This window comes from Loxodonta africana, chromosome 11, assembly GCF_030014295.1.
Source record: "Loxodonta africana isolate mLoxAfr1 chromosome 11, mLoxAfr1.hap2, whole genome shotgun sequence".
Taxonomy (NCBI): domain Eukaryota; kingdom Metazoa; phylum Chordata; class Mammalia; order Proboscidea; family Elephantidae; genus Loxodonta; species Loxodonta africana.
Window position 1 is genome coordinate 22,045,473 of NC_087352.1, and position 19,194 is coordinate 22,064,666.

Genomic DNA, 19,194 nt, shown 5'->3' on the forward strand with positions numbered 1-19,194 from the left:
TGTGCGTCTGTAGTAAACTGCGCAGGCGCGCGGTGGGCTGAGCCCCAACTTCGTGGGGGCGGGGCCTGGGCGGGGCGCGACAAGCAAGGGGCGCGGAGTGGAGAGAGCCCTGCTTCGGTAGGGATCGCAGGAGGGGCCAGCGGTTGCTCAGGGCCTAGGTCGCCCCTGGCTCCGCCCTTTCCTGGCTTTGGAAACAAATCTCTTTAGTGTCCTGTGGAGAAGCGTTGTTTCCTGCCTATTTTAAGTTAATGTTTCATACACTTTAAGGTAAAAGCTTAGAGTTACGTGGAACACTTATATTGGAAGCTATTTCCTCACGACACGTTGAAAACGACTTAGGAGGTACATTCTTGGCCTAAGCCACCGCCCAACCCCTCGCAGATCACGCCCTTCTTCCGCCCCGCCCCGGCTCCGGCCCCGCCCCCGCACGGCCCCGCCCCCACCCCGCCCGGCCCCGCCCCCGGCCCGGCTCCGGCTCCTGCCCCGCCCCGCCCCGGCTCCGGCCCCGCCCCCCGCCCCCCGCCCCTATGTGGACTTCGTTCCCACGCCAGCAGATTCCCTGGGCGATAAGGGCCACAGCCCAAGGCTCGCCCCTCGCCCTCCCAGGTCCCACCCCTCGGCCGCCTGGGCCCGCCGCGCACGCGCAGTTTCCTGCACACCCGGAAGCTGACCGAGCGAAGTGACAGGCGACCTAGGTGAGCGACTTTCCGTTTTTTGGCGCAAACCTGCGCCTCGCGGTCCCTCAGGTCCCGATGCTCCACACTTGGGGTTCATGAGTCGCACTGGTCGTTAAAGTCCCCGCACCAGCCCGTCTCATGATGAGTCCTGGTGTCGTCGTGACACGTCTCGAGACTCTCGCTCTGCTGCCGTAGCCTGCGTCGGACCCCAGTTAAAATCATTGAGTCCTACCCCCGGGCTTTCTGCTTTTGGGTCTTGTAGACACGGCCTGCCGCGTCGTATTCCTCCTTAAAACCTTCGCTAATCCTCGCACAGACACCCGCCCCCAGCCGCGCGGGGTGAAGTCTTCCCTTGGGAAAGATGCCCAAGTCCTTTGCGCCCCTCGCCCCAGCCTTGCCCCATGGCCCCTAGCCCCCGTCCCCTCCCTGGTCCTGGAATTCTGCAGACCCTACCCTCTTCCTCACGTTTTCTTGAGTCGCCCCGCTCTTCCTCTGCCCCTTCTCCCACTGTCCTCCCCTTCGTAGTCACCGCCTTGGGCAAGGCCCTGATCCTGGTGCTGGCGGAGGTGACTTTCACCCACTGGGCGAAAATAGAGAAATCCCGAGAAAAGTCCCCCCCCCCCAGAGAGATTAAGGGCAGCAAAATAGGGAAGGGGACCTTGACTAGCGGTGGCACTTGGGGGCAACAATGTGGAGTAAAAGTTGCGATCATGGGAGACAGAAAGACTTAGTGCTGGGACAGAAAGAGGGGGCAGAGGGTTTCAGGGAGAGCAGAGGGAGAAACAGAGCCAGGAGCGAATTTAGGAAGCTGAGGGGCCTAGAGTGCGAGATACTGAGGAAATAGAATTAAAAACAAAATTTCCAGCCAACCCAGAAAACCTCTCCACAAAAGGAGAAGAGAGAGAAAAGAGTTTTATGATTGCTAAAGAGACTGCAGAGACAGAAATATGACCCTTCATGTAGCTAAGCAGATGCAACCCGTTTCATACATGTTCTCAAAGGATAACTGGTTCTGAAGTAAGAACCCATGATAGCACCATTTGTCACACAGTTCCTCCTAAATTGACCTTGCGATTGGGGTGGCCACCAGTGTTTACTAATTGCCTTTACTCAAAGGAAAAATAAACTACATATATCTGTATTAGGAGCTCTGGTGGCATATTGGCTCCACTGCTCCACTGCTAACCAAAGGTTGGCAGTTAGAATTCACTAGCCGCTCCTTGGAATCCCTATGGGGCAGTTCTACTCTGTCGTATAGGGTCGGAATCTACATGGTGGCAACAGGTTTGGTTTTTTTTTTTTCCCCATATCTTTATTACAGGAGATAGTTTCATGCAACTTGGAACAAAATGCCAACTCAAGTTAGGGTCCTACTCTCCCACAGACTTGGAGACAAGGGCTCGATCCGCTTTGATCATTTCTCTCTGAGTCTTCCACTGTCTAGATCCATGTGAAAGCACCACCCCAGGGGAGAACAGAGCCACAAGGTGGGAGGTATGCTGCAATTGCCTCCTCTGATCAGGCTCAGCACTGGATTTTGGGGCACTTTGTAGATAACATTGCTTGTGTCCCCTCCCCAAAGAGTCTCCTTCAAACAGTTGGGGTTGGGCCCAGCCTTTATGATGTTTTACTGCCCCGAGTGATTCTAACTTGCGTGCAGCATTGAGCACCAAGGCTATGGGTCCTCCATTTCTGAGGCTGAGATCAGCCCCTGATCCAGGGAAGCTGAGGGGGGTCTGCTCTGCGTGGGGTGTGGTGTCAGGGCTGGTCTGGGACCTGAAGGGGTGGGTCAGTCAGCCCAGATCCCCCTGCTGCATTGGAGTGTGGGCTTCACCAGGAACGGGGGTGATAAATTCACCTGTTCGTCTCCGTGTAGCAGATTTTTGTCCCTGAGTCCCTTCTGGGGCAGTGGGTAGCAGGGACCGTCTTTCCTGTTGTGAGGTCCTCCGTGTATGTACGGTTGTAGCACAAGAAGTTGGGAATGTTGATTCTAACCATTTAACAGCATATTTTTTTCAACACTCAGGATTGACTTCTCAAGACTGATCTTTCTCTGAGAAACAGAGGAGTCTGGAATGGCTCTTTCCCAGGTAACTGTCAGATTCTCAGTTGGTGGCTCTGTCTTCTCCTTCCTAAAATGCTGTCCTGAGATTTGCTCTTCTCCTCTGACTCTGATGTGTCCTGCCTGACTTGTTGGCTTGTACGCAGGACCTTCCCTCAGTCCCCTCTCACCTCCACACAGATTCCATTTTACCACAACCCAGAGACATGGGACTTGTGAAGAGGCTCCATCCACCTGGGAAAGGCTTCACACCAGGCCCAGGTGGGAGATGGGGAGTAGGCACCATGGGGGAAGCAGGGAGGGTTTAGGGGCGGCATCTGAATGCCCTGTCAGCTGTGATCCAGGATTAAAGCAACCACGCATCTATATGCTACATTAATATGTAGAATAGCTGGAAAATTCTAGAAAAGGAGATTGATAAAGGGAAACCTGCTCTGCCTGAGTTTATATGCATTTGTAGCCAAACAACATGCATCAGTGTGTTTGTGACTTCAGAATATTAATGATTTTGACTGGAGTGGGAACTTCAGCAACAGACATCCGTGACAGAGGATGTTTGTATTTCCTCTTCCCCTACAGGGTCACCGTGAGTCAGAATTGACTTGATAGCAATGGGTTTGGGTTTTTTGGTTTTGGCCCTGGCACTGGCGTCCCATGCAGTGATGAATGGCAGGAGCCCTTGTCTTAGGCTTTCCTTTAGTGGAAATGCTTCCAGTGTTGACCGCTGATCGTGACATTTGCTGAAATTTTCTTGCTAAATAACACTTCTTTTAATTTTTTATTTGGCCAGATTTTTAATTATCCAATATTTCTTCAAGGATCTACTGCTGTAATTAATCTTTTTTTCTATTTTAATCTGTTAAATTGATGTATAACACCAGTAGATTTTCTAATCTCGAATTATTGTCTTGTTAGTGGAATAAAGTCCATTTGGTTTATGTTAATAGCTAAATATCTAAATTTAAATTGATAAACTAGTATTATTTTACAACTATACAGTTTACACATATGTACTTAATGGACATTAGAGGTAAAGTTTTCCATATATTTTCATTTTTTATACAGTTTTCATCACTAAGCTATAACGATGTTGTGAACCTAATATAAATTAAATAAAATTTATAATACCAAAAATGTTGAAATGCATGGGAGTAAAAAAATGGTAGACAATGAATATTCATCCCCCCAAAAGTCTGTCATTCAGAGAAAAATCCTTTTATTGCCGTTAATTTAAGTGACTGTATGTACATGTGTGTGCATGTATGTATGTGTACAGGAGCACATAGTATGTATAAAAAAGGCAGCCTCTTTTCATAAATAAGCTTTTTTTCCTAAATTTTGTTTATTTTGTTGTAGTTGTTGAGAAAATACACAGCAAAACATACACAAATTCAAGATTTCTATGTGTACAATTCAGTGACATTGATCAAGTAATGCAACCATTCTCACCCTCCTTCTCTGTGTTGTGCCTCCCTCATTAACATAAACTCACTGCCTTGTAAGATTCCTATCTAATCACAAATAATCCTTGTCTTTGTTTTAACCTTTGAAAATCTGTATTACATATTTTCCAGGGCCTTAAGCTTTTTCTATACTAGGGTGTCAATGAATTAATGGTACAAAGAATAATCCATTGTGTGTGTATGTGTGGTTGCATGTATATGATGACCATTTAATCCAGTTTCATTTTGTTGGCCTTGAACTTGTGCCAAATTTTCTCAGTTAGGAAAACCTCTGTCAGTATACTTTCAATGCTGTATCTATTACTTAAATATTGGATTTTTTAGGCTCAATTCTGAAGCCCAACCACCTGGGTTCAGATGCCGCTTCTGCCATTTATTACCTGTTTGAGCTGAGGCGAGTTTTTTAGAGTCTTTGATGCAGTTGCCTCCTCTGTGATATGGGAATAGATCTCTCTCTAATGGTCTACTATATTGATGATATGAGTTAAGGCTTTTAGAATAATGCTTTACATGGGTAGTTTCAAAAGTCTGTGGAGTTCTACTCTGCACACAGGGGGTGGCCATGAGTCAGAATTGACTTGATGTCAGCTAACAGCAACGTTATTATCGTCAGACTTTTTTGATTCTGACCTCTTTTAAAGCCACTGTGGAGTTTTAACATCCCTGAAGCCAGCACTCATGCCCTCGCTTATCTAGAAATTGAATTTCACTTGGTGTGTAAAACATAATATCTAGGCTTTTATAAAGATGATTTTGTGTAGACTATTCTTTATTTGTATCTTTTATTGCCCACAAAAATATATCCTTTGATAGAAAATTATAATAAAACAAAATTAGGGACATACAACTTGTCAAAATTATCTTACTTGGGTCCGTCAGAACATTCCCTTCAGTCAAATTGGCCCTCAATATCTTCTTCCACCTTGCATTTTGTGTGAGGATAAGAACTCTTCCCCATGTCCACTTGGTGAAATCTGTTTTTCATTGCAGGCACTGTTGACATTCAGGGATGTGGCCATAGAATTCTCTCAGGAGGAGTGGGACTGTCTGGACCCTGCTCAGAGGGCTTTGTACAGAGACGTGATGTTGGAGAACTATGGGAACCTGATCTCTGTAGGTGAGGATAACTTCCCTCCAGAAGTCGAGATCTGCCCTTGTGTATCTTTGCATTTTCCCTGGTGAGTCTCCCTGTCTTGTTTGACTGGGGTTGAAGCTGTGTGGATACAGAAATGAAAAGCTTCATAATGTGGCATTTGGACTTTAACCTTCCCCTTTCTTCAGCTGGTTGTACATTTCATGCTAGATCAGTGGTGTTCTAGAGCTTGAGCAAGCACAAAACCTAATGGCAAACTCTTGAGATATTCCTTGGTTTTTCTCTGGGGCTTTTGGTTCAGTAGTTCTGGAAGAGAACTAGGTATCTGCACATGTGAAATATTTCTTAAGCATTCAGAAGGAGTCAGTGGACAAGCTTGTGAACTGTTTTTCTAGATCGAGCTGTAATATCCTCTGTTCTCAGCTGAACAAAGGGCTGAGATTGTATTCTGAAAAGCCACAATATATCATGTACCTTTTTTCACATAAACAGGAGTCTTTCTGAGCTGAATATTATTTCCATTTTGGAGCAAGTTGAAAGAGCCCTGAACTGTGGGAACGAGGTACAAATAGCATGAAAAACAAAAAAACAGGTGGGTGGGATGTATCCAAGGTGTGTGAACACAGGTAATAGTGCAAATGAGCAGATGGGGAACTGCACCATTAAATATTGTTTGGGAAACTGTTATTGATTGAATTGTGTCCCCCAAAATATGTGTCAGAATCCTAACCCCTGTACCTATGGATGTAATCCCATTGGGGAATAGGGTTTTCTTTATGTGGATAAGGCCATATCAGTGTAGCGTGTGTCCTAAACCTAATCACTTCTGAGTTATAAGGAGTGGCATAGACACAGAGACAAGGATGCACAAATAGGAGGAGATAGATACCACGTGAACATTGCCAAGGAACCGAGGAACATTGGGGCTACCAAAGCCGAAGGAGATGAGGATCTTCCCCAAGAGCTGGCAGAGAGAAAGACTTCCCCTATGGCTAGTACCCAGAATTTGTGCTTCTTCTAGCCTCCTGAACTGTGAGAAAACAAATTTCTGTTCTTTAAAGCCACCCACTTGTGGTATTTCTGTTAAAGAAGCACTAGGAAACCAAGACAAAAACTCTCCCTAAATGAGAGAAAAAAATGGAAAAAAAAGTTATTTCTTGTGAGCTTTCTAAGGAAAATTTTCTTTCCTCCCCACTTATCGCTCTCTGCTTCAGACATGGAAAAATTCACCCTCCCACTTTCCTTGACAGCTTCAATATTTTCTCCATTTAGCATGCTCTTCCTTAAAGGTCCAGCTGTGGGAATTTTTGTTTTCTTTATGTTGAGGTGCAGTCCATGCCAATGGCTGTCATCTTTGACTTTCATCTTGAATATGCCATGGACCACCAGAAGAATGAACAAATCGGTCTTGGAGGAAGTACAGCCAGGATGCTCTTTAGGAGCAAGGATGATGAGACTTTGTCTTGCTTACTTTGGACATGTTATCAGGAAGGACCAGAAGGACATAATGCTTGGTAAAGTAGAGGGTCAGCAAAAAAGAGGAAGACCCTTAATGAGATGGATTGAGAAAGTGGCTGCAACATTGGGCTCAAATATAACAATTGTGAGGATGGTGCAGGATTGGGCAGTGTTTTGTCGTGTTGTACATAGTGTCACTATGAGTTGGAACCAACTTGACAGCACCTAACAGCAGTAACAACCAATTCTCCAGTGGTGCTCTAGCTCATGCAAAGAACAAGGCAGAGACTTTGTCAGGACCTATAACACACTATTGTCTGACCCCTGTGACATCTTTGGTACCTTGGTGATGAGGGGCACAGCGAAGGCTGTTCATGAGTCTTCTTATTTTCCTTGGTCTCTCCTATACTCAGTTCCTCTTCCACAGAAATCAGAGCCGAGCTTTCCCTAGTTTTGACCCTAGGCCTTCTCCAGGTTCCATTCCCATTTTACTTACTTGGGAGACCATCTTATGGATTGGGAAAACATTGGCTGCTCTTCATTACATCTGGGGCCTGAGGAAATTCCGTGGGGCTGTCTCAATCCCCCTTTGCGTTTTCAGGCCTGTATTGATTTTCTAGGGCTGCCATAACAAAATACCACAAACTGGGTGGTGGCTTAAAACAGCAATAATTCATTGTCTCACAGTTCTGGAGGCTAGAATTCTGAAATCAAGGCATCAGCCGGGGCGTGCTCACTCTGAAGGCTCTAGGGAAGGAGCCTTGCTTGCCTCTTCCTAGCTTCTGGCAGTTTCTGGCAGTCCTTGGAGTTCTTTGGCTTGCAGATGCATCGCTCCAGTCTGTTCGTTGTAACATGATGTTCTATCCTGTGTGTCTCTGTCTTTGCATCTCTCCTTTTCTTATATGGACCCCATTCATATTGGATTAGAGTCTTGTTGGCACAGTGGTTAAGAGCTATGGCTGCTAACCAAAAGGTCGGCAGTTTAAATCCTCCAGCCAGTCCTTGGAAACGCTATGGGGCAGTTCTACTCTGTCGTACAGGCTCACTATGAGTCAGAATCAATTTGATGGCGATGGTTTTTTTGGATTTACTCAAGTAAGACCTTGTCTTAGTTATCTACTGCTGCTATAATAATTACCACAAGTGGATGACTTTAACAAACAGAAATTAATTTTCTCACAGTTTAGGAGGCTAGAGGTCTGAATTCAGGGTGCTGGACACCTTCTCTCTCTGCCGGCTTTGGGGGAGGGTCCTTGTCTCTTCAGTTTCTGTTTCCTCGTTCCTTAGAGATCTCTGTGTGGCTTGGCATTTGTCTTCCCCCATCTCTACTTCTTCTCTATGCCTAATCTGCTCCTTTTACATCTTAAAAGTTATTTGCTTAAGACATACCCTACACTGATAAAAACCTCATTAACATAACAAAACCCATTCCCCCATGGGATTATAACCACAGGTATAAAACCCAAAACCCATCCACATGGAGCCAATTCAGACTCATAGCAACTCTATACCAAACCAAACCTAACCCAACCCATTGTTGTAAAGTCGATTCCAATCATAGCAACCCCGTAGGACAGAGTAGAACTGCCCCACAGGGTTTCCAAGGAGTAGCTGGTGGATTCGAACTGCTGACATTTTGGTTAACAGCCAAGCTCTTAATCACTGCACCACCAGGGCCCCAGTGACCCTATAGACAACACATATTTTTTGGGAATACAATTCAATCCATAACAAACTTCGTGTTAACTAATAACATCTTCAAAGACTGTATTTCCAAACCAGGTCACATTCACAGGTAATAGGGATTAGGACTTGAACATACCTTTTTTGGGGGACACAATTCAAACCATAAAAAGGCCCCTCAGCCATTTCTTCAGTTTTCCCTTTTCCATCTATTAGGAGTATGTGTAATGGGGAAGTGGAGTGGATCTTTTGAGATTCCTACTATGTAATATTGTGAAGACAGTAGAGAGACTGTATTTGATCTTCAGTTCTACATGGGGACTATTCATCTGTCCTTCAGGTGCTTAGCCTGGGGTCTGTGGACAGAGCACACAGCTCCTTTTCAAGGAACCCACAAATTCTGATTCATTTACTCCCATATCTTATATTTTCCTCCCTCTACATACTCTGAAAATGTAGAAAACCTTGGCTCTTCTGATTCTGTGTTCTAAGCTTGTGTGATTTTTCTCTCTGAAACTTGCTTTTCAACACACATTCCTACAGTCTGAAATTTCATTGTCTTTTTCTGGTGTGACATCCTACCCTTCACATGATGGACAACTTCTGGTGGGTTCTCCCAAGGAAGGGGGTTTATTGGGTATTAGGAAGTTCTTGAAGGAGAACACTTTGATTAGTATGTTATAATGTTTTCATGCTACTTACAGAAGTGCCCCTTGAAGTCATAGAATAGTGTGGTTAGCATGTCCCTGGATGCTGAGATAGAAAATATCATGAGATCCTGACTGATACATCATTCAGGGATCTTCCTGGTTTTTGTGGATATCAAAAAAATGTCACTCGGAGGCATTGTGACAGTGCTGCTTAAAGATACTAATGATCATCCCCTTTGAGCTGGCAGTTACAGTGGTAGGAATTTGTCTCAGAGAGAATATTTTCCAAGTTCACAACCTCGTATCTGAGGGTTTTGACCAAACTATTGTTCATGTTACGTGTGTGCCATCGTTTGTTCTCCTTCAACAAATATAATTTTGAGGCATCTTATTGAGGGAGCTTAGGAAGTTGAATGAAGCCTACATTTTTTAACTGTACCTTAATTTGTTTTGTTTAAGCCACTGCTACTTCCATCTGGCACGTTTCCATCTACTGTAAATGAACTTTTTTTTTTTAATCATCAGTTACATATTTTGGATATCTGTAGTGTGTGGGGGCTTTTGGAATGTGGAATATGTGTTGTTTTATATATTATACAAGAAGATGTCCTTCTCAAGTTGAGTGTTACAGCTCAGGAGTAGTTTCCCTAAAACGTATACAATCTCCAGAATTCTGTGAAATAACATCTTAGTTATTCCTTTCACTTATGTTTCATCTCACTTAGTTAAACTACACTTTTCTCATTAAATTGAGTTTTTTTTAAGTTGGGAATTTTGGATTTTTGAGAATATATACTTACTAAGTTACTGTCTTTATTCCAGGAATACCATTTTTGCTATAATTTATGTAAAACACAGTGCTTTTTCTATAGTGTTTTTTAAGTTTTCTAAACATAACTTGTTGAGTTTTAAGGTCTGTACCAAAAAAACAAAAAAACCCAAACCCATTGCCTTTGAGTCAATTCCGACTCATAGTGACCCTATAGGACAGAGTAGAACTGCCCCACAGGGTTTCCAAGGAGTGCCTGGTAGATTTGAACTGCTGACCTTTTGGTTAGTAGCCATAACTCTTAAGCACTATGCCACCAGGGTTTCCTTAAGGTCCCTAGGTGGTGTAAATGGTTTGTACCCGCCTGCTGACCTAAAGGTCAGTGGTTCAAACCCAGTCAGTGGTACCGCAGTAGTCCGGGCGATCTACTTCTGTTAAGATTACGGCCAAGAAAACCCTATGGAGCAGTCCTACTCTGTAACACTTGGGGTTGCCATGAGTCTGGGCTAAGTCGACAGCAGTTAACAACAACCAACATAACTTGTTGGGTTTTACTTAAATTTCACTGACTTTTTATGTTTTGGTACAAATGTTTTATTCTGATATTCTCCCTGTTTAGGTATACTAAATTAATATTTAAATATCTTATTGTAATTAATAGGACACTTAACTAGTTTCTTGTACTTTATAAGTTCTGCAAATAGCATTCTTCAATTAACCCATGAAGGCTGTTTTGTTCCTGTCTTCCTTTTAAACTGGATACTGTAAAAATTCTCCTGATCCTTACTGATTTAGATCTCAGTGCTCTCCTGTTTTGCTCTGACTGTTATTGGCTCCTTACGTGGCTGACCACCTCTCTGCGTAACAAACTCTTCCATGGATCTCTGTGGAACCACCTGCAATTGTTTCCACACTTCACTGCTGCTGCTAACACTGCCCTTCAAAAACAAGCCATTTCGCACTCTGGGTCATTTACCTGCCCCTGAAGTTTATTTACATTCTCCTTACAATCTTTGTGAAGTCAGAATTTATTAATTTTGGAAAAATGCACAGTAATTCCCATTTATTCATAGTAACTGTTGATTTACTAATACATATAGTCAGGACACCCTTCCCCTCTTATCTCTTTTATGTCAGGGATTGTGTTAAGAGTTCCAAAGACATGATTTCAGATAATTAGAGGAGCCAGCAAAGGTTGTTACTGTTGTTAGTTACCATCGACTCAGTGCTGACTCATGGCGACCCTGTGTGTGCACAGTGGAAATGTTCCATAGAATTTCCAAGACTGTGACCTTTTGGAAGCAGATTGCCAGACCTGTCTTCAGGGTGCTTCTGGGTGGGTTTGAATTGGCAGTCTTTTGGCTAGTAGTCAATTGCTTAACTATTAATTTTTTTCCTTTTCTCTTTTTTTCTTTTTTAATACGGTATGTAATAAAATTTTTTAAAAAAGTGTAATATCCACGCAGTACAGCCCAAGAATATAATGAACACCCTTGAACCTGGACCTGACACAAGGGTATAATATCACTAAATCTTGCATATATCTATGTGTGTAAAAATGGCATGCAGGGGCGTCTGACCTCCTCTAATCTCATGAGGGGAAAGGAGACTCAAGATCTATAGCCCAAAGCTGATTCCTATAAGGTGAAGGCCAGACGCTGTCTTAGTTATCTAGTGCTGCTATAACAGAAATACCACAAGTGGATGGCTTTAACAAAGAGAAATTTATTTTATCACAGTCTAGTAGGGTAGGGTGGAAGTCCAAATTCAGGGTGCCAGTTCAGGGGAAAGTTTTCTCTCTCTGTTGGCGCTGGGGGAAGGTGCTTGTCGTCAGTCTTCCCTGGGTCTAGGAGCTTCTCTGAGCAGGAACCTCAGGTCCAAAGGATGTGCTCTGCTCTCAGTGCTCCCTTCTTGGTGTTATGAGGTCCCCTGGCATCTCTGCTCTCTTCTCTCTTTTCTGTCTCAAAAGAGATCGGCTGAAGACACAATCCAATCTTGTAGATTGAGTCCTGCCTCATTAACATAACTGCCGCCTATCCTACCTCATTAACATCATAGAGATAGGACTTATAACACATAAGAAAATCACACAATACTGGGACTCATGGCCTAGCCAAATTGATACACATATTTTTGGGGGACATAATTCAATCCATGACAGATACCCTCCAACCATTTTACCAATTCAGACACCAGTGGTCCCTCCCACAGCACCTTCTACTACTCTGCTGAGTTCAGTAATTCACTGCAATGGCCACGGAGGGCTCACAGGCAATACTCATGATTATGGGGTTTATTAGGGAAGTAACAAGTTAGACTTCAGGTTGAATAACGCTCAGAATACAGTTCTTTGATCAGGACAGCCTTTTCTAACCTTGGCCACAGGCATGCCTCTCTCTGGCCCTTGGCTCCTTGGCCTGGTGTTACAAAACTCTTTTAGCTCTGCCAATTAGTACCCAGAGGCACCTTACTCCGACAATAATCCTTGGCCCAAAGATGCTTAGCTCTAGTTCTGTGGGTTGGCAAACCTAGATCCACCAAGTGCCCTGAGGCACCCTACTCTGCCAGCAAGCCTCTTGCCCGAAGGCACTCAGCTTTCTCGCTCCTTGGGCTCAGAAGCCCACTGCACCGCCTTGAGCCGGTTTCCTGCCTCTGCAGTTGCGGTTTCTCTGCTGCTGTTTGGTATTGCAGCTCTCTCTATCGGTCTCCTGGCTCTAGGAGCTTCTCAGTGCAGGGATCTTGCGTCCAAAGGACGTGCTCCACTCCTGGTTCTTCTTTCTTGAAAGTGATGAGATCCTCTCCTCCTGCCTCTGGGATGGCTCATTTGAAGCCTAGCGGGATGGCAAAACTGACCAATCCCTTTGTTAGGGTTCCATACACTTTATTTGCATAGTCCCACTCAATCACTGTGTGTGAGTCATGAAGATTATGGCTAGAAGGGCTATATTAAATAATTCATTGTACCACAGTGTGCTCTTTGCTTCCAACTCAGTCATAATCACCCTCCTCAATTCTGGGTTGATCATTCCCTTTATTAATTTTTCTTAAGTGCTTTATAGCCTATATACACCTGTTTATTTTAATTTACCATTTTAAGTGTACAATTTAGTGGCACTTAATACATTTTTTGCTATTGTTGTTAGCTCCTGTTCAGTCATCCCCCGACTCATGGCAACCCCAAGTACAATGGGGTCAGACTGTTTTCATGGAATGACCTTTTGGAAGTAGATCACCAGGCCTTTCGTCCTAGTCTGTAAACCATTTATTAGTTTCCAGTATTAAAGAAGTTGATTTTGACTTTTTTTGGACTAGTTTATTCACTATTTTTGTGGAAGGATGTATTTTAGGAGTTTTCCTACTCTGCAATTTTTGCTGATGTAACCTTTCCTCAATTCTTAATCTTTATAATACTTTTTATAATACTATGGAGGAGTCTGGATGGTGCAAGCAGTTTGCTGTCAGCTGCTAACCTAAAAGTTGGTGGTTTAAACCCACCCAGTGGCTCTGTGGAACAGAGACCTCGTGATCTGCTTCTGTAAGGGCTACAGCCAAGAAAACTCTATGGTGCAGTTCTACTCTGTAACCCATGGGGTCGCCATGAGTTGGGGGCTGACCTGATGGCAGCTTACAGCAGGACAACAATAATACTATATATTTACCTGAAATTGTTATTTAAAAAATCAGTGATTCTGAACATATTTCCCAATTCTAATTTTGTGTGCTCCTTCTGGAATGTAAGTCTTTTGTACTTAAGGAAGAATTATTTAGAATTTTACAGGCTGTAATTTTGAATAATTTGGTTACTTATTATTTACCTGTTGGATTCATTTCCAGTTACTAAAGTGTTTTATTTATTAATTTTTATGATTTACATGTGGATAGGTTTTTCAGTATCTGAGTTGACTGCAATGGGTTTGGTTTTTTTCTTTTTTTTGGTTATTATGGAATAGAACTGCAAAGCACCAATTGTTAGTGTTGTAAAATGTCTAAACTGCATGGGTATAGGTGGATTTCTAACATGTTTAGAAGAATATTTTGCTATTTTTCCAATAGTGTTAAATTCTTCTTGACTTTCCTATTAGAATTTTAGCTTTACAATTCTGAACTGCCATTTATCTTATTCATTAGAGAAATTTCTTTGTGAGTTATTTACCATTACATCATATAGTGCTGTGCTTTAGCATTTATGTACGAAAATTATACAGTAAATACGTGTTAATGTTTCTTCAAATATGAAGCATCCATTTGTGTACTGCCAATTAGAGTGTGTTTTGGGGTGGTGGAAGGATCCCTGGTGGCACAGTGGTTAAAGCACTTGGCTGCTAATTGAAAGTTTGGTGGTTTAAACCCACGAGCCACTATGTGGGAAAAAGATGTGGCAGTCTGCTTCTGTAAAGATTACAGCCTTGGAAACCCTGTGGGGCAGTTTCACTGTGTCCTTTAGGATCACTGAGTTGGAATTGACTTGATGGCAGCGGGTTTGGTTTTTGGGTTTGGGCTGGTGGTGGAAAAATCTTCCTTCTTTCAAGGCTTACGTGTGTCTAAGCAGTGTGAGTGGTTTAGTCAGAGTCTTTGAAACCAAGTTTTTCTTAAAATAATATGAATTACATGTACTCACCCTTTATTAAAGAATCCTATTTCTTTGGTGTTCCCAAACATTTGAAGGCCGTGGTCGAGAAGTTTTATAAACTTGTTCGTTATGAGTATTACTTTTGGTATAATATTGTTTTTCAATATAAAATATTCATCTTCTAACTCTAGTTAATAGAAAGTTATGCTTCTTTATATCTTTCAGGTATCTTTGCTAGAAATGTTGTAAAGAAATTATTACCAAGACAGGACAATAACAAAGGAAAATTATATCATCCAGTGGTCTTAGAAAGACATGAAATCCATGGTATTGAGGATTTTGACTTCAGGGATGTCTGGGAAAATATGCATGAATTTGAAAGTCAGTGGGAATATGATGAAAGGAACTATAAAGGAATGACTGCAACTGAAAAGAAAAATCTCACTGGTAGAAAAGAACAACATTACAAATCCTGGAATAATTTACATCTAAAACAGGATATTTCTGTAAGAAAAAGTACATACGAATATTTGAAACATGACAAATCATTTATAAGAAATCTGTTAAAGCTGAAATATAACATAGGCTATGCAGGAAACAAGTCTATAAAACATTTTGAAAATAGGCTTGAATTAAACTTTCCATCACATTTGGCTGAACTGCAGAGATTTCAATCTGAAGAGAAATTTTATGAATGCAGTCAAGTTGAAAAGTCCATCAAAAATTGTTCCTCAGTTTCATCACTTCAAAAATTTCCTTCTAGTGTTGAAACAAACATTTGTAATAAAAATGGGAATGGTTTTATGTCTCCATTGCTTACACAACTCCAGATGACACACATTAGAGAAAAACCTTACAAATGTAGTGAATGTGGGAAGACTTTTAGCCAATGCTCAGTGCTCACTAAGCATGAGAGAATTCATTCTGAGCACAGGCCTTACAAATGTAATGAGTGTGGCAAAGCCTTTAAGCAGTTCTCCAACCTCACGAGACATCAGAGAATCCATACCGGAGAGAGACCATATAAATGTAATATATGTGGTAAAGTTTTTAATCAGAATTCCCACCTTGTAAGTCATTGTAGAATTCATACCGGGGAGAAACCACACAAATGTAACGTGTGTGGCAAGGTCTTTAATCAAAATTCCCACCTTGCAAGTCATTGTAGAATTCATACTGGAGAGAAACCTTACAAATGTATGAAATGCGGTAAGGCATTTAACAAACGTTCATACCTTTGGGATCATGAGAGAATTCATAGTGGAGAGAAACCGTACAACTGTACTGAATGTGGCAAGGCCTTTAGGCAGTGGTCTAGCCTCAGGATTCACCGAAGAATTCATACTGGAGAGAAACCTTACAAATGTAATGAATGTGGCAAAGCCTTTAAGCAGTGCTCACACCTCACTAAGCATCAGAATATACATCCTGGAGAGAAACCACACAAATGCAATGTGTGTGGCAAATCTTTTATTCACAGTTCAAATCTTGTAAAACATCAGAGAATTCATACTGGAGAGAAGCCACACAAATGTAGTGAATGTAGTAAAGCTTATATGCAAAGTTCAAGCCTTGTGGAACATCAGAGAATTCATACTGGTGAGACACCTTACAAATGTAATGAGTGTGGCAAAACTTTTACTGTACATTCAAGCCTTACAAAACATAAGAGAAATCATACTGGAGAGAAACCTTATAAATGTAATGAATGTGGCAAAACCTATACTCAATTTGCACATCTTACTAGACATCAGAAAATACATTCTGAAAAAAACCATTGTGAATCAGATGTATGTGGCAATACTTTCATCCAAAGCTCAAGCCTTGGGGGTCATCAGAGAGTACATAGAAGAGAGAAACCTTACAAATGTAATGAGTGTGGCAAATCCTTTAACTGGTCTTCACGCCTTACTCGACATCAGAGAATCCATACTGGGGAGAAACCATATAAATGTAATGTATGTGGCAAGGCCTTTAGTCAAAACTCAAACCTTACAACTCATCAGAGAATTCATACTGGAGAGAAACCATACAAATGTAATGAATGTGACAAAGCCTTTAAGCAGTACTCAAGCCTCACTAGGCATCAGAATATACATCCTGGGGAGAAACCTTACAAATGTAATGTGTGTAGTAAGGCTTTTATCAAACGTTCACACCTTTGGGGTCATGAGAAAATTCATACTGGAGAGAAAACCTACAATTGTATTAAATGTGACAAGGTCTTTAGGCAAAGGTCTGACTTCAGGATTCACCAAAGAATTCATACTGGAGAGAAACTTTAGAATGTATGGAGTGTGGCAAATCATTTAACCAAGTCTCCAATGGACTACACTTCAGAATTCGTACTAGGGAGAACTAAGTCTACTTCTCAAAGTTTAATCAGCCTCAAATGTTAAATCCTACACAGCAATTAAAAGTCAAAATCATTTAAAACTCATAAATGATGGGTGTCAATGGAACAAGATCCCTGGAAAGATACAATTCCTGCATTTTATAATGTATTTTTTTCTGTTATTTGATATTTCTTAAAAAGGCTACATTACTATTGATGACTTTCAGCCTGAGGTTTGAAATCTGTTGATGTTATGCCTGTATCACAAGCCTTTCATATGTCACCCTGATGGTCTCTGTGAAGGGATCAATGAGATGAAAGGGCCTACTTCATTATGTGAGGTTCAGTGATATCCATGTTTGCTAGAAGAACAGGGGCACTTAATTTTAAGGTGCAATATTGTATGAGTTTGAATGAGGGCATGGGGAAACGCAGGAAGTATATGTAAAACTAAGATGTAAATCATGATAATTAATGCATTCAGGGTCCTTCTACTCATTTGACAGAAAGCCAGTAGATTACTGAAACAGATCGCTCTACCAGCTGACCATGAAACAGTGGAAAGGCCAGGACATTAAGAAATTGAGATTTTGATGGAAGCAGAATGATAATTTGTCTGGGACTGCTTGTGTGGTAGAAATAACAGAAATGTTCATAATCTCCTTTAAAAGAAACTAGCTTTGTATATCAAAGATTATTATATTTGGAAACTGAAGAAAAAACAATTATCAGAAAGGAGAGCTTAATCAAAAGAACCAGGATACAGTGTACATTTGTAGAATTCACATTTTGTCACAGATAAATATGCACTTGGGTGTATTCTTATATGGAATGAATCATAGTTAATCATGTTTTAATAAAATTTAATCATATTTTTATAACCAAATGAATCATGTTTCTTCTATCAGTTCAACTCTATCCTATCTCATTGGGGTACTTCATAACACTGTTGTTGTTAGGTACCAGCAAGTCAATTTTGACTCATAGTGACCCTATGTGTCAGAGTATAACAGCCGCATAGGGTTTTCTAGGCTGTAATCTTCAGGACAGCAGATTGCCAGGTCTTTCTCCTATGAGAGCTGCTGGGTGGGTTTGAACCTCCAACCTCTCACTTAGCAGCCGACTGCTTAACCATTGTGTCACCAGGGATCCTATAACAGACACCAACAATACATCTTCAGGCTCTCAAAAGTTGAATGGCATCCGTAACCACTTCTTTGTGTTGTGGAATCAAATAACATACAGTTTGAGGAATGTAGACTAATAATTTGCACTTAAATTATTCTCTGTTCATTCTGCCCCTTTGGGTATTTATGTAGCTATAATTTTTTTTGTTATAATTAAAATACTATAAAATTAGTGCTGTTGCATTGAATCTGACTCATGGTGACCCCATGTGTGTCAGAGTAGAAAAGCTCTCCATAGAGTCTTCATGGCTGTGACATTTCAGAAGAAAGTCACCAGGCCTTTCTTCCAGAGTACCTCTTGGTAATCTAAACTGCCAACCTTTCAGCTAGTAGCCTAGCACTGAACCATCTGTACTACCAGGACTCCTTAAAATACTATACTAGTGCAACTTTAGACTGCCTTCCTAACACCTGTGTCACTCTTTGACTATATTCCCACATGCTCTCTTTTGTGCCTAAATGAGACTTATGGTTTGCACTGGCCTTGATTTACATGAGGTTCAAAATACAAATACATTTAAGTATATAAAAAGTGTTTGGGGAGGCGGGGCCAAGATGGTGAAATAGATGCTTCCGGCGAGCCCTCTTACAACAAAGACCCGAAAAAACAAGTGAAACGTGTATATTTATGACAAGCTAGGAGCCCTGAACATCAAAGGAAAGGTTAGAAAATGAACTGAGGGGCAGGGGCAGAAAGAGATGGTTCAGAGGCGGAGAGGAGTTACCAGACTTGAATTGCTGGGACCCCTCAGGCACCATTCCTGGGAGCGGCTGTGCCAGAGTGGTACTAGCATTCCGCAGCAGTTTCCTCAGAAGCAGCCAGCCACACAGCCTACGCACACCTCCGGAACCAGAGAAGAACTGCGCTCTCAGCAAAAGCTAAGTACTTGTGTATATTTTATCATGCCCCCCACCCCCAAGCAGGCTTCAGCAGCTGTTGATTTCCCTGGGCCTGAGAGAGGCCCTGTTGAGTGCCTACAGCCATCCTCCAGGCCCTGGAGAAGGAATAAATTTGAAACTGGTGGGAACAGATAATTTGCCAGTTCCACTAACCAGGGGAGCTCAGGACAGAAGTGGATTCTGTCCAGCCATGAACACTCTGTGCACTTTGAGTACCTTTCCCCTCTGCATGGACTTATGTGGGGTCTATTTCAGGAGAACAGACCCTTGTTGGCAGACTACAACTGTTTCAGTTATGCAGTGGAGAGGTGGGTGTTTGATGTTTGATACCGCTTTGCCTATTAAAC

The 19,194-nt window shown here is 42.1% G+C and overlaps 1 protein-coding gene across 1 annotated transcript; it reads left to right on the forward strand.

Moving 5' to 3' along the window:
- The first annotated feature begins 657 nt into the window (after nucleotides 1-657).
- LOC135227218 (zinc finger protein 677-like) lies at nucleotides 658-17,870 on the forward strand. Its single transcript, XM_064294211.1, is given in 5 exon segments — nucleotides 658-695; nucleotides 2,683-2,767; nucleotides 5,193-5,319; nucleotides 14,651-16,702; nucleotides 16,705-17,870. Coding segments are annotated over 4 exon segments (2,277 nt in total). The 5' UTR covers nucleotides 658-695; nucleotides 2,683-2,752; the 3' UTR covers nucleotides 16,788-17,870.
- Nucleotides 17,871-19,194: the final 1,324 nt, after the last annotated feature.